Raw genomic sequence first — 16,745 nt, 5'->3', positions numbered from 1 at the left:
AAGAAAGAAAGAAAGAAAGAAAGAAAGAAAGAAAGAAAGAAAGAAAGAAAGAAAAGTTGTATGTAAAATAGTTTCAATGCTTAAATGTTATGATTCATTTTGGGCCAAATGTTGGTTTGTAGTTATTTTTACAAAAATGTTTTTATAGAGAACATATTGGAACTAATTGATCATTAACAGAAGATGAATAGGCTTGATAATTCAGTTTGCTGATGAATGCATACATCATTCCAATGAATGTAAAAACTGAGAAAATAAGATACTTTTCTTGCCTTATTATATCCATCCATTACTATATTCTTGCCTGACTATATTTTCATGTTAGATAATAGTTTATTTCTACATTTATAATAATAGTTTTCACTTCAAAGAACATGGGATTTGTGGATCACGTATAGAATGTAAATAGAAAATGACACATTATTAAAACAATCTCTTGTCAAAACTTTTTAATTATCATACATTCTTAACAACACTGGGTTAATAACACCCCAATTTGGGGCTGGGTAAATACAGGACAGAACACATGTTGGGTTCATTTTCCCCAGCAAACTGGGTTGTTTATTTAACCCAGTATAATGGGTTGATTCATTTTTACTATAATACTAGCTTTTTTCTTCTTCTTTTTTTGTTTTGTTTTACTTCATACATAAATGAATGTCTACGGATTAACTTGAATCCTCTTTTTTTAAATACTCCACAATTTTTTTTAAATACACTTCTGTGTTCTTGAATGACATTCCCACATAGATCTGTGTGTGTGATCCCCCCACCCCTAAAAAATGCTTTTCTTACTTAGTATTTTTGTCTTGTTTCTAGTCAAAATATCTAAAAATTCTTACATTAAGAAACATTTACTAGACTAGTAAAAATTATTGTCTTGTTTTGGGAAAAAAATAACTCAAAATTAAGAGTTTCTGCTTAAAATAAGATCAATAATCTGTCAATGGGGTGAAAACAAGATAATATTTCTTATCCCATTGGCAGATTATTTACCTTATTTTAAGCAGAAACTCTTAATTTTTAGTTATTTTTTCCCAAAACTAGACAATAATTTGTACTTGTCTAGTAAATGTTTCTTAATGTAAGAATTTTTAGATATTTAGACTAGAAACAAGACAAAAATACAAAGAGAGAAAAGCATTTTTTGCAGTGTGGCACTTGAGCATCACAACTGGACCACGGAGCAATGGAAGACGGTACCATGCCTCGACGGGCCAGGGCTGCTTTGGCAGCAAAAGGGGGACCAACACAATATTTGGTTATAAAGTTATGCCTGTTCTATATATAGAAAGTGTTCCCCCAAATGTGCCACAGATTAATCTGTCACATCACGTCTGTCTCCTGTCCTGTTCCCATCACGTGTCTCAGTTTTGTCTGTCGGATGACCTGCTTCAGGGCTGCTCGTTCATTCATGCGGCGCTCGATTGCAGAAAACGGCCTCCTGTTGTTTTTACTATATAAAGAGAATCCCCTGAAAAGAGCGCCTGTCTTCAAGAGTGTTTCTGTGTGTACGGCAGCTTTTTAAAGAGACACTGGGGGAAGACAGGAAGTACACTCAAAAGAATTCTGAGTTAAAAACAACCCAATGTTGGGTCAAATATGGACTTACCCAGCAGTTGGGTTGTTTTAACCCAGCGATTGGGTTGTCTTAAGCAAATATTTAACCCAACCACAGGATTAAAACAACCTAATTGCTGACCCAACATTGGGTTAAAACGACCCAGCATTTTTTTGAGTGTAGTGTTTAGGATCCGTCCAGTATTTTACCCCTCCGGCTGCTAGTTTTTTTCAGTGTCTCGCATCGACTTTTGACTGCGGATTATTTTAGCCAAGAGCCGCCCACTCAGACAGGAAGAGACTCTGACTGACATGTAAAGCAACCAACCATGGTTTGTTTTTTTGAATGCAGTGTTTACAGCTGGGTAAATATGAAAACAGATATTCATGACAGAAGATGTGCTCATGAATATTTGATTTACTTGCTACTAAGTGCTTCAAAAACTATTGAATATATATTTTGAATCAGTGAACCTTGCAAACTTTGGCAAAGTGACTAGTACTTCCTCTCAAGTATGAGGACGTCATGGTACCTTTATTTCTGGTTCAACTTTATAGCTTGTTGTTTTTAGGGCTTAAAAAGTCTTAAATTAAGTTTTATCAAATGTAAGGCCATAAAAAGTCTTAAATATACTTAAGTCTTAAATGGCATAAGAAAAGTCTTAATTATAATTTCAAGAGGTCTTTAATTTGGGGGTGAATGATAGATAATGTGTTCCTCTAATGTTTCTGTCTCTATATGTACCCACAGCTCTTTCGGGAAGTGAGGATTATGAAGGTCTTAAATCATCCTAATATAGGTAAGACATCATTCTCATATTCATACTAAATTAAAGATCATGACCACGTTCTGCACTTTTTTGTGTGTGAAATTCTCTCGTTTCTTGGATCAACATCAGGTAATAATTTCAGTCATAATCTGACCCTTAGAATGAAGTAAACTGTGACTTTTGAAAAGCTGACCCCAGATATAGCCGCGTTTCCACCGCAGGAACTTTACCCAGGAACCAGACTCTTTGGGCGGTACTCTGTGTGTTTTGACCGCAGGAACCAGGGTCTAAAATGAAGTTCTGGGTAAATATTTCCCCCTCCAAACGGCCCTGCTCGCGAGGTAGTACTTTTTCAAAGTTCAGGAACTTTCGAGGGCAGGACTTGGGCGCTGAACATGCTGATTGGTTGAGCTCACGCAGCATTTTATTTCAACAGGCATTTTTAAGTCTTTTGCGAGGTTCGGTCTGCGTTCAGTAAATATCAGTCTTGCTCTCTGTCTGATGGCGCGCGTTCGTCTCAGCCATCTCACGTGCAATGTCCGTAATAGCTGATAATAATATACATCGTCATTTTAAATCTAACTTTACAAGCTTTCTGAATCTGCTGGTGCTGCTGAATCTGCATATTAGTGCTCTTTTCTGTCGTTGTTAATTACCTCTTTAGTAAACCTATACATACCCAGCAAAAGCAGCACAGCTTGAATCTCTTCCATACTTGTTATTCATTCTTCACCATGTAACCGACCTGACCGATAACTTTTAAGTGTGCGTACTTACATGACGTGACAGCGCGCGCCGCGCTCATGTTGACAAGAGAGGAAAGCTCATTTTTCTGAGGGGTAAACTTTTTATTTCGTAAGTTATGAAGATAATGTTGGAGTAATGACACAGCGTATATTGCCCCAGGCAGTTTTTACTTTAACCGCGCCTGACAGAAAAATAGATTTTTCTCTGAGATGATTATTACACTTTACAGCAGATAAATAGCTTATTATATAATACGGTATTAGTCCTGGTGGCCGTTAAGAGTTGCTATGGCTGCAGTAAACACATTCAGCTGCTGGAGAAAACAGCGTTGACAGTTTTGATGCGGCAGACAAACTGCATGTGACAAAATGATTGCAATTGAAAGTCATCACATGTAAACACCAGGGGCCGGATTCACAAAACATTCTTAAGAATAAAATTATTCTTAACTGCCAATTTCTTCTTATTTTCTTACCTAAGAAAAAACATAAGAATATTTTGTATTCCAAAAGAATTTTCCAAAAAATGTTCTCATCTTTTATTTTGAATGATTGTTCTTAAGATAACATTTAAGAAGTGTTCATATTCACAAAAAGAATGTTCTTAAAAATCATCGTAAATAACTTCTTAAAGTTAGGATAACCTCTAACCTATCTTAAATACCCAAATGTTAGATGTTTAACCAATTTATTGGGTTGTTTCAATTATTAAGCATTACAACATAACAGTAGCTAGCTAAATATAATATTTATAACTAATAGTACCATATGGACGAGTATAAAACCAGCAAAGCTCGCACCAACCGGCAAGATAATAGCGGACGAGAAACTCCACATAATTTAAAAATACTGTTATTGTGTCACAAACAGTAGTTTTAAGACTTTTTCAGGTGAGAATGTACTTGTTTAAAGAATAAATCTGTGGTTTATTTATAAAGAGAGCGACTATTTGACAATTTTATCTGGCTTTTTCGGAGTTGTGAGCTCCAGGCGGTCAGCAGGTGTTCAGCGCCCGTTAACCCGCCGAGAGCAGCCTTTCCAAGGCCAGTTCTTCTGGCGTCTGCCGCGGGCTCTGGAGGTCTCTGAGATATGATTGGTCTTGTGTAGATCTAACGGTCGATCCTTGGTTCCCGAGCAGCGTTCTTGATAAATGGCTAGGCTCTTATAAAATACAGATTTTACCGACATGGCACATTAAAAACAAAATTTAGTGATTTACTCCAGTCAAGCCAGTCAGGAGGAAAATAGGCTGCACACTTATTATGATATGTACGGTAATCAGGATTATTAGCAGGAAGCCCAAAAAGACAGGCTTTGAAGTGCTTTTTATTCAGCGAGTCTTCACTTTCAGTAATACCTTTCAATAAAATAACACCATTTATTTTCTTCTTGAGTAAAAAAATAAAGATGTTCGTAAGAAAATATTTGGGAACTTCTTAAGAATTTTTCAAGAATTGCCCTTAGGAAAATTCTTACGAACTTCTTAGAATTTATCTTTTATCTTTTTTCTTAAGCAAATTTTTGTGAATCTGGCCCCAGATCGGTTTAGATAACGTCTCATGTAAACAGTCCACTAAATCTTTCAATCGGAATGACAAAAAAAGTGTGCTTGTAAACGTGGCTAGTGTCCGTCACTGACCCCAGATCACGTACATCACCGGACTGATCTGCCTAATCTTCACGTACTTTAGATCGCGGTGGAAACGCAGACAGCTGCAGGTCTGGGCGGAGAAAAGTTTCTGTAAAAAAAGTTTCTGCTACAAATTGTTCCTTCCAGGTAATTTTGGTGGAAACGGGGCTTATGATTGGCTAACATATTTGCACGCAAAATGGTAAATTTGAACGCAATGTCTTTTTCTTGCCTGTGTTACATTAGAAGTATTTAAAGAATCTTATAAATGCATTTAAATAATAATGCATCACATTAAAGTTGTCAAAATGGCCTTCCAAAGATTCACAGCCCTAGTGTGTAGAGCAGTGTTATTTTGGTATTATTAATTTACTATTATAGTATTTATTAATATTTGATATTTTCATTTTAACTTTAGATACATTTTTAGTACATTTGTGCTTTTGTCATTTTAATTGTTTTTTGTTTTGTTTTGTTTTTTTGTTTTTTTATCTGTTTCGATTTAGCTTTAATTTTTTATAATTTTAGTTTGAGTTATAGGGTTATTTCACCTCAAAATATAAATGTTGTCATATAGCCACCCCGTATGACTTTTTGTCAATCTTTTAAACACAAATTAAATCTTTTTTAATGAAATCTGAGAGATTTCTGTCCTTCTATTGAAACCCCCCAGACTCAAAACATTCATATCGGCTTTGATCAGCGCATGGACCAGATATGGTAAACAGAAGCTCAAGCCTCAGAGAAGAGAACTCATTGGTTCATCATATAAAGTGATAAACTTGGATTGAACTGCTCAATTCATATGGATTTATTTGATTTTCCCTTTAACAATATCAACACTGTTGTTAGGACCCAAAATGACCTTCATAACACCTGATCACGACCTTCCTTTAAGCACCTATAAACTAGAAATGATGTCTTCCTTCATCTGTCTTTCACAGCTCAGTCTCTGCCATGACATGGCACTTTCCCTCTCTTTTCTCTCACTCCATTTTTATGGCATGTTAACTGGATTATTTATATTCCTAATGGAAGGGAATCATGGGAGAGTCGTTCAGACGGGCTGCTTCAGCACGATTAGCTCTACGCGAGGCGATGTCTGACCAGCTCAGCTCTTTTGTTGCCTCTCTTAACATCACAAGACTCTGTTTTCACTTGTGTATCGATTACCATGACTGGCTGTTTCTGCGGCTCTCCTTCTGTGGCCGCATGCGTTTCAGCGCTGGCTTCTGATTGGCTGAGATTGAGCTGGATTTTAGATTAATCAAACTAAAAGCTGTGATTACCCCCCTATCCCTGCCACTTTTCTAATACACACACACACACACACGTTTGTTTTTGTGAAATGTCCATAGGCGTAATGGTTTTTATACTATACAAACCGTATTTTCTATCCCCTTACACTGTCCCTGCCCATAAACCTACCCATCACACACACACACACACACACACACACACACACACACACACACACACACACACACACACACACACACACACACACACACACACACACACACACACACACACACACACACACACACTGCCCCATCACAGGAAACATTATGCATTTTTACTTTCTAAAAAAACTCATCCTGTGTGATTTATAAGCATTTTGAAAAGTGGGGACATGAGTAATGTCCTCATATTTCACCCACTCCTTGTGATACCTGTGTCATATCTATGTCATTATACACATTTGTGTCCTAATATTTCACAAAAACATGCCCACACACACACACACACACACATACGTGTTAAAGAATGCACACAGGATGCAGTCAAACGTCATTAGTGTCTGTCCGCAGAGGCTAAATTGAATTATTGCAGCTCTTCACATTCTATGAAGCTTCAATATGAAATGGAAAGAAACTGTGTGTGACGTGTTGTGTGTATTTTAGCATATCTCCATAACAAGCATCCCTGGCGTGAGCTTTCTCCATGTCAGAGATGAGTTCCTGGGAGAATTCAAGCACAGATCTGGGGCCAGTTGTATAAAATGAGCTTCTATGTTAAGATTGTGTCTTAAAACCTAGTTTGTTATCCGGTTGAGATTCGACCAAACAACCTTTTTATGTAGCTGACTTCAAAGAGTTAGGACCAATCTCGAAGAAAAAAATTAGATTACTAACTAATCTAGTCTAGGATGTTAAAGCAACCGTCCACAGCAGTTCTGTCGTTATTCCAAGCGGCTCACACACAAAGCTTTGTTTTATGGAGCTAAAACAGTGGTAAAAATTGAAGTATTCACAAAATATGATGTGCAACCATTTGTATAACCGGTTTACAGTCACAAAGGCAAAGCACTATTTAGTAAAGCACAAGTATGTGTGCTAAATCAGATTTGCTAAATAATTTTGATTTTGAGACCGTTTTAGCTCCATATGGTTCTGAAACCTAGTGAGCTTAATTGTATGGAGTGCGCACTTGTAGTCTACTTCGAATCTTAAAGGTCCACTGAAATCAAAATGTAAGTTTTTTTTTAGCTTTTAGTATGACTTTGTTAGCCTTAAATTTATGAATAAGCTGGTGTGTTCCAAAACTATGACAACATTTGCATTTGGGAGATATAAGCATTCAAAATGTACAGTCTCCCTCTTCAGCTAAAACGAATCTCAGATATTGGTGACATCATCGCAGACTTTACTTTCTCAAATCTTCTGTCCAATCAGAATGCTCTCTAGAATCTAAAGCCCGCCCCCTCCGCTGCTGAAGCTGTGGCTGAAATTGGTCGGTTGTTAACAAACATTTACTCATTTCTACATGGTGAAAGGCACATAGCACACTATATATGCGATAGGAAACGATTCAGTGTAAATATGCTTTTGTTCGAGGCGAATAAAGTTTTCACGTTAGTTTCACACACCGCAGCCACGCACACACACACACGGCTCTGGTCTAAATTTAGACTACAGACACGAGAGCGCAGCGCGGATTATATGCGCGAGTCGACGCAGACAACAAATATATCGACCCATTTGAATTCTGCACAGAATGCTGCATTTCAAAGCGATATGGAGGAGATTATGATGATATGTCCGATCTTGCGCTCTAGTCAAACTGTATATTGGCTGAAACGCTATTGGCTGTTTCAAAAAAGGGGAGGAGCTGTTAAAAGCTGAAGTCGTTTCAGGAGAAATCACGTCAACACATTGAATAATGCGGCGCGTTTCAAAGCACTTCAGTGGGCCTTTAAAGGCACAATATGTAAGACATTTTTGGATTAAAATATGCAAAATCCACTAGAATGATGTTATATGTTTTGTTGATTTGTGTACTTGCATTACCCCAAATGTTTCCAAGAATGTTTAAATCCAGAGAAATAAGCGATTTTAACCAGGATGCGGGCCACTGCCTATCAATGACTTCATCCCCGCGTTATCCTCGATTTCTGGGTTTATTTTGTAGAAACCATGGACACACCAAAGACATTGAACTGCAACCGTTTGGATCATTTATCAGCAGAAAACTAATGATTGTTCTCCAGCTCAACACATTTAGTCTTATTGTTTAAATCTGGTGTTCCTGATGTGCCGCGAGTGCCATGTTTTACCATGCCTAATATACATCTAGCTCACTGCAGCTACTAAAGTGTCTCATAGTCGCACAGAGTAACATTATAGAGCTCCTGAGGTCACGTGACCCATTCTGTTTACGACGCCATTTTGGCAGGCAAGAACAGCTGGCTCCAGCATGAGTTTCAAGGCAATGGAGTTCACTGCGCACTTTAATTCAAAAGACAGACTTGTAAATAGAAAAACTTAATAGATCATACAGAACATATCTAGGGCTGTGGTGGTGGCAGTTTTTTTTTACCACGACGGTGGTCTAGGGCTGTGCCAATGTCCGGTGAACATGTCAACCGCACCGCGGTGGCTGAGTAGCACTGGCAGTGTTCGGCCAAACAATAGTTTTTTTGTATGTAAATACTGTTTTACGTGAATATTATGACACGAGTGAAGCACAACGCTTTATTTACAAAATAAATAATAGGTCCGCAATTGTTAACTCGAGGCCATGGAAACAACATTCATGCCGAACGAGATCCTTCATTTACGTCTCTCAAGATTTGGGGAAATAAATAAGAGATTCCATGTCCAGTAGAATAAAATGGAGTAAGCCTATTGTTAAATTTGTGGAGAATTGGGTGACCAGATCGATTTATTCTGTAAATAAAGCGTTGTACTAGCCTGACAAGCCAGACCCTCATCAAGATGTTTGGTCTGGAAACTCTCCATTGACAGCTCAATCTGAGGGGCGGGATAAACGGTTGTCTTTCAAACTCCCTCTGCACGCGATAGGATAGCGCTACAACCAACCAGAGCAACGAAGGTGAAGCAGAGCTAGTTGATAGATTAAACTTTCGCCGTATCCGGTCGGCTAAACCCCGAACACATCTTCCCTTTTTAAGAATGACTTCAGTGCCGTTCTTTGTTCTTTTCTCAGAGAAAAGCTTAACTCCAAGTCTTCCAGAGTCGCGGTCAAAGCTGATTCGAAAGACCGCCGTTCGCCAGTTTCTGTGTTTACTAGAAGCAAACGCAACTCGGCCGTCATCATTATGGCCCGCCCACCGACTCTATACACGATGTGATTGGCCCGGCAAGAGTTAGGGGAATACAGCTCAGAAGGGTATTGAGAGTTGCTAGACGACACTTGCGGGCAGATTAAATTTGCTGCCCCTAGGGTGCGTCTAGATTTCTAGGCTAGCATTGTACCTCACTCGTGTCATAATATCCACGTAAAGCATTAACATACAAAAAAAAAAAATGTTTGGGCCGACCACCGGCCACAGCCCTAGGTGGTAAACTGCCCCCGGGGTGCTTTTCACGTGTCTCGATAAAGGAACGGAGAGCTTTCCCCTCAGGACACCTGTAGCACCAGCTGTGCGCAAGTTACAACTAGCCTAGTTTTGACGTAAATTATCACTAAGTTACAACGTTGATATTTTTGCTTTGTACTTAAACTTAGTTGAAGATTAAATCTATGTTTAAACTAAATATTCACGAAAGCCTGCGATCAGGAGTAACATTAACAGATAGAATCATCTGCATTACGCTCTTGTTTTACATGATAGAAATGTGAATAGATTAACGTTATGTTAGGTTAACAAGAACCAAAACAGCGCGCCGCTACATCCATAGGTCCGTGTTTTGTGTATGTATTGTAAAATGATCAAATCTTTTTTTTCTTCAGTATTTTTTTACTGATCCAAATTGCATTTCTTGTTGTTATACATAAGCATTTATGTTATTCACAATTAAGTATTGGGATATTAATTATCATTATTTACGTGAGGCAAAAGTAACATTAGTTAAGAATGAAGAATAAACTGAAATTCACGGCATTCAACAACTTACTACGATAAAGTTATTTCCCATTTGCTTTATCCCACTTGTTCTGGCATCCTGGTGCACATAAGCTGTCCATCATGCTGAAATAATAAGGTTTAAACAGGCTCCCCTTACTGCCTGCCAAAATGGCGGCGCTTAGGCTGCGTGACGTCAACCTCCGGAGCTCTATAACACAACTCTACACACTCACATGTGTGTAGTATGATAAAACAGGCTGTGTTCCCCCACATACTCATGAGCAGAAGAAGAAGCGGCGACTGTGGCAGAATAAAAGTGCCGCTACTCTCGAGTCGTGTGTCGTGCTCTCACACCTTTCAGCCCCATCCTGCGTTATACTGCAGTAACGTTAATAAATCTTTAATATTTAGCTCATCCATGAATATGATTTCTGCCTCAGTCCCGTCGGATTCTTTTCCACCGGCTGTAGAGGTGAAGATGACAACTCCCATGATTCCCTGAAATCAGAACATCATCAAGCTACGCCTGTGTTTTAAATAAGCGACCTCTAGTGGCGAAAATTACATATTGTGCCTTTAAACGTATATTTAAAAAAAACTGCAGATATTATCATATCAATGAAATACAAGACCACTTAAATCTTACACGCTTTCTTGACTGTTACGTAACACACTTAAGCACACTTTTAATATGAATTTTGTAATAATGTTAAACTAAAAGATTTACTTTAAAGTCTATTTTAATTGATTATTTTGTAATAATCTTTTGTCGTTGTTTAAAAGCTTTGACGCGTTTAACATTGCACAAGTAAAGAAGTGTTATTTATTTTAGATTATAATTAGAACTGTTGTGTGTTATTTAACATTACATTTAACGTTAATATATTTACAATTAAATGCATTTAAAGCAATTTGCTGCTACACTGTAAAAAACATTTGTTGGTTTTTGTTGGTTTAACTTAAAAAAGTAAGTAACCCGGTTGCCTTAATTTTGAGTTTATTGAAATTAAAAATTTGAGTTGATACAATGAAGGAGCTTTGTTTAATAAATAGAAACTCAAAATATTATTGTATGAACCACATAAAAAATGTGATAAATCATGGAAATGATTTGGCTATTTTTCTATTATTTGGCACTATTTGGCATGTTTCACTGCGTCATCAGAAATAAAACACACACAATTACCCAATATGCTTACAATATCTTTTAATAATATTTTAATAAAGGTTGTCGAATCTCAAAAAATGTTCATTGTATTAACTCAAAATTTTAATTTCAATGAGCTCAAAATTTTAAGGCAACCAGGTAACTTTTTTTCTAAATAATTTTGTACAGTGTTTATTAATACAGATTTCCTGATTGAGTTTTTTTGATTTGATACTGATTTCTATTCAAATCCAGTTCAATAGCATATTTTTCACTCATAATGTGTACATTTTGCTAACATATGAAAGAAATCCTACCGATGCTGTAATTAATACATGGCAGTGATTCAAACCGAATCAAACATATTCCTTGGGATGTTTGTATTAAAAGAAGCAGATCATATAAGAGTCATTCATTTGGAGATTCGGGCCACACTTGACTCACTGAAGCCCCTTTCACACTGCACGTCAGACCCGCAATATTCCCGGAGCATTGCCGGGTCGCCTTCTGTGTGAAAGCAACCACGTCCCGGGATTGATTACCGAATTGAACCTGGGTCGGGGACCTAGTAATATTGCGGGGTTCGACCTGGGACGAGCGCTGTGTGAACAAAAGCCAAAACGTGTACGTAGATATCGTGCGACTCCTAGAGCTTGGTTTTTCAATAATACAACCCTGCAGTGCCAGAAGAGCTAGTCGGTGTTTTAAACGCAGAGTGTGTTCGTATACAAAAGAAACTAAAATTAAACAAGCAGAAATGAGCGCAAACTGGACACAAGTCGAGACCACGGAGCTCCTTACTATCCGCGCTGAAGCTGAGATCGCTCGCCATTATACGTCACATCCGGATGTCACGTGTCAACTCGACCCGGGACCGTTACGGGATGTGTGTGAAAGCGCACATATTACGGTATTTCGCTGGCAGTGTGAATGGACCAAATCTAGCGTCCCGGGAACAAATGCCGGGTCGCATTATCCATGTATTTGCCGGAATCGCAGTGTGAAAGGGGCTTGAATGTTTTTGATTCAAAATTGGCCTGGCTCATGAGAGTCATTTAAACGTGCAGTATGCAACTTTTGGCCACTAGGGGTCACTCATTCAAAATAATAACAACAGACGTACTTTAATGACGTCGGGAAAGTGCGTGTGCTCATGGGAGTTGTTGTCATTGTCACTGTCAAGCGAATCTGGCATCTCCAGCAGAAAACATGTTCACTGACAAGGTAATTGTTATATTACATCTCTATTATTGTTAAGTTTAGTTACGGCTTTTCACGTTATGTAATGCCAATCTAATGAAATAGCAGCGAGCTACCGTTACTTAACAAACTAATCAGTAACGTTAGCTAATGTGTGAGTCAGAATGTTGTGCGGGCGGTCGCTATGCCAACATACCTATAAGTTGGTAGGCTATGTTGACATATTAACCGTGCATCATAATTTGAGTAACTCAAATTATAGATATGTTGACATGGCATCCGCGATTGTCGAACATTCTGTATATCAACTGTTCAATAAGGAAATACATTTCAATTTAGTTTATCATTACCAACATAAAACAGTAAATGAGAGAACCAGCACCAGCAACACGTTGTTCATTGGAACACGCGGTGTGTCGCTCCCCACATTCATCAATCTAATAAACATTTATTTTGGAACTCAGAGATATATGAATAAGTAGATCATTATTAAATCGATATTATATGTAGCTAGTATTAACATATGATAAAAGTGACGGTCACCTTATATTAATTGACCAAGATAGTGGCATATTACCTTATGAAGCTAACGTTACCTTCTCCAGCTACATATAAAACCAATAATAGCTAGTCCATCTGCGTTTTACACATGACATCATCGTGTCACAAAATATACGGATAGAAATATACTTTTGAATCAGTTTTAAAAAGTCTCAGTTTCAGTCTCCAAAAACACAGAATCCGCCTGTTTGAAAAGCCGATGCAATACAAAATGTATACGTATTCAGCTAAACGCGTCTCAATGTGGTCAAGATCGCTATGCAATATGCAAACATACAGCATGTTATGATTATATGATTATTATGTTAGCTGAATGGTTACTTAATTTACCTGTTTATTAAAACGAAAGCGAGATCAGCATATCTCTCTGCAGTCCGAGCTTGTCACGAAGATTTCGCCATCTTTCAAAGGCTTCTCCAAGGTTTACACGTCTCTTGCTTCTTCTACTGTCCCAAAATCTTCTCGGGTCATTTTTTTTCACCCGTACGTTTGCGCTTTGTTGAGCTGGCAAAGAGTAGTCATGATCCATTATCATACAGACTTTTTTATACGGGTGTTCCCCTTATACTGTCAGTGATCCTCTTTGAGTTTGGCGGTTCCGCCGAGTTCCGCAGGAAGCAAGACGCAAACGTGGATATGACGTGAAAGACTGGCGACATAACGGAAATAAAGACACGGTCCGTGTCTTCGAATTAAAATATTAATTTCTCTGGATTTAGAAGTTAATTGGAACTGTCGGGATAATGTAAACACACAACTTTAAAAAATATATAACATAGATATAGTGATCTTTTATATTTTTAATGCTGAAACATTACATATTGTGCCTTTAAATCAGGTGCATGAGCCAGTGGCAACAACTTAATAGAAATACATTTCATTCCCATCAAGTGATGTCATACTACATTTCCACACGTAAGCGTAGGTAGCCATTACTTTAGCAACATGCTAATGCCAAAATCCTGCAATACATTTTGACGTGAGATTACATTAAGGTCATTAAAATGTTTCAGACATACTGTTAGTTTCAGAAAACTGCTCTAATGTTTATAAATGTTTCGTCCCAGGTGAACATCTAAATCAATATTCATCTGATTGTGATATGTTTGAGTTTTTCTCCTCACTCTCGATATCTGTCTCTCTTTCAGTTAAGTTATTTGAAGTCATTGAAACAGACAAGACGCTTTATTTAATAATGGAGTATGCGAGTGGAGGTGAGTTTGATGGACAGGGAAATACATATTTAATATGACTCTTAGCGCACGCCATGTCTCACACACACATCTCTGAATGTCTCTGTTTATGTCAGGTGAAGTGTTTGACTACTTAGTTGCTCACGGGAGGATGAAGGAAAAGGAAGCCAGAGCAAAGTTTCGGCAGGTGAGACACATCTCTGTCAAACAATCACTTTAAAATATTACAATTACTAGGTATGTTTGTGCGGTGACACCTTATTTTAAGGTTCAGTTATTAACTATTAACTAGTTGCTTATTAGCATGCATATTATTAGGATATTGGCTGTTTATTAGCACTTATAAAGCAGATATTATTGCCTTATTCTGCATGACCTTATTCTACATCTCTTAGTCCTACCCAATACCTAAACTTAAATGCTACAAAAACTACCTTACTAACTATTAATAAGCAGTAAATTAGGAGTTTATTGAGGCAAAAGTCGTAGTGAATAGTGAATATGTGTTCCCCGTACTAAAGTGTTACCATTTGTGCAAATAACAGAATTTCATAATTAGGCCTAGATCAAACATTAATTAATATTGTTACGTGCAAACTTTACTTTTTTAAGTTTCTATCACATTTTCACTGACAAGGGATTTGTAGGTCTGGCACACACACACTCACATGCATAGTCAGTATTGGAATAGGTACTATTATATAATGATAAGTACTAGTATCTAATCGAGCGATATTAGTTGCTATCAAAATAGTTTCTAGCAACCAAAAATAAGCTAGGTAACACTTTAGTTTAGTTTCAATTCTCAGTATTAACTAACTGCTTATTAGCATGCATTTTAGTAGGATAGTGTCTGTTTATTAGCACTTATAAAGCAGATATTAATGCCTTATTCTGCATGACCTTATTCTACATCTCTTAATCCTCCACAATACCTAAACTTAAATGCTACAAAAACTACCTTACTAACTATTAATAAATAGTTTAACCTGTTAACTGTCATCCCCCTTTTTGAAAATATACTTGAAAATTGACTATCCAAACTTAAGTGGTTGCAATTCAAGAATGCTTTGGAATATAGACATAAGTTTGGTAAAGCATAAAAAAGTTATGGAAGTTAAAATTTACTGTAAATCAAATATACTGTACTAGATATTTAATATTTAATATAAAATATATGTTACAAAATAATTTTTACTCAAAAATTATTATCAAATCAAAGCCATATGTCTAATCAATTTGTGTTCCTAATTTGAAGCTGATATCACAAAAATGTAAGTTCCCATGAGATTTTGTTTTGGCGCTGTACCACAAATAGCCACCGGTTGTCATTGAAATTCCATTGATTTTTTTAAATGAAATTTCCTGTGTCAAATTAATATATTTTTGTCCAAATATCACAAAACAGTTTTCAGATATAGAACCGTGAGACTCAGACCTTTCCGGCGATATGTGTTTTGTCAAGATAAGAAAAGGTTTTTATTCTAAAATAGTTAAAGAAATATGAAACACTTGGGGAGGAGCCTGCTAGAATAATTTAGAGCACTGTTTCCATGGTAACGCAAGGTCCGATTTCAAAATGGTTTTAACAGGATGAATCTTGAGTTTGTAAGCTTTCAAATGATATATAGTTTGTCAACATTAGATCAGGATAAATATAGGATATAATTGTTTTAAACATACAGTGGCAAATAGGCCCACCGGTGGGCCAGTGACAGTTAACAGGTTAATAAAGTCTTAGTTAATAGTTAGTAAATAGTGAGAATTTGACCCTAATCTAAAATGTGACCAATAAATAAAAATAAATAAAGCACTAGTAACATAAAAATAGTTGCTTGTAGTGAATATTTTTGATAAGAATATGAAGAAAATCTTATTCTCTGATTTTTACTTCTAAATTTTTTTTTTTCAAAGTTTCAGTGAATCGATGTGTGAATGAAATGTTCATCAAAGTCCCTACACATTAATTTTGCATACTCAATGATATTTCACTATATGCAGGTAAATATTGGTGTTTAATAATATGTATTTTTGTATTGGTTTACATACAATTCATTAGATTTAGTACATTTATTTTAACATAATGTATTGCATTTTGATTGTAATTGACAATGGTTATTTTGGTTGAAAAGATTATTGCTATGATGATTCCTAAATCATGCATAGAATAAAAATAAAAAAAACGATAGAATATCAGATGTAGTATTTGACATTAATGGCACCTTTAAAAAAGCAAATGCTCTCATGATCAGTAAATACTCACTGTTCTTAAGGGGGCGTCTTCCCCATGTATTACCATTTAATGAATATAATAAGAATATGTTTTTAGTGTAGATGAACTCCCTAACACATGCACACCCTCTAGTGGTGATGGGGTCAGTAAAGCGTCTGTCAGGCTCTGATCAGCTGCTCCAGTGAGAACTGTAAATGAACAGACGTTTTGAACTTCGGGGTGAGTGTAATTAAACCCCTGCTGCCGTGCCAAATTTAATTGGCCATTTTCAGTCGTGCTCTGCTCATGAAGGCAAATAAAAGCCCCAGGCTGGAGTCACCGCTCTTTATGCTGCTGCACGGATGTGGTTAGTGAGAGTCGCTGTGTCTCGCTCAACTCCTGTGGCATAAAGACA

General features: G+C 37.0%; 1 protein-coding gene across 3 annotated transcripts in view; it reads left to right on the top strand.

Moving 5' to 3' along the window:
* Window positions 1–16,745, top strand: part of mark1 (MAP/microtubule affinity-regulating kinase 1) — a 144,303-nt gene that overhangs the window by 83,958 nt on the left and 43,600 nt on the right. For all 3 annotated transcript variants that reach the window (XM_067416348.1, XM_067416349.1, XM_067416350.1), the window contains exons 4-6: window positions 2,312–2,360; window positions 14,074–14,139; window positions 14,235–14,305. In XM_067416348.1, coding sequence (XP_067272449.1) covers window positions 2,312–2,360; window positions 14,074–14,139; window positions 14,235–14,305 — 186 coding nt within the window. The remainder of the gene's footprint in view (window positions 1–2,311; window positions 2,361–14,073; window positions 14,140–14,234; window positions 14,306–16,745) is intronic.

The sequence above is a fragment of the Pseudorasbora parva genome, chromosome 14, assembly GCF_024679245.1.
Source record: "Pseudorasbora parva isolate DD20220531a chromosome 14, ASM2467924v1, whole genome shotgun sequence".
Lineage (NCBI taxonomy): Eukaryota > Metazoa > Chordata > Actinopteri > Cypriniformes > Gobionidae > Pseudorasbora > Pseudorasbora parva.
Note: the sequence above shows the minus strand (reverse complement) of the source record. Positions and strands in the feature narration are given on the sequence as shown.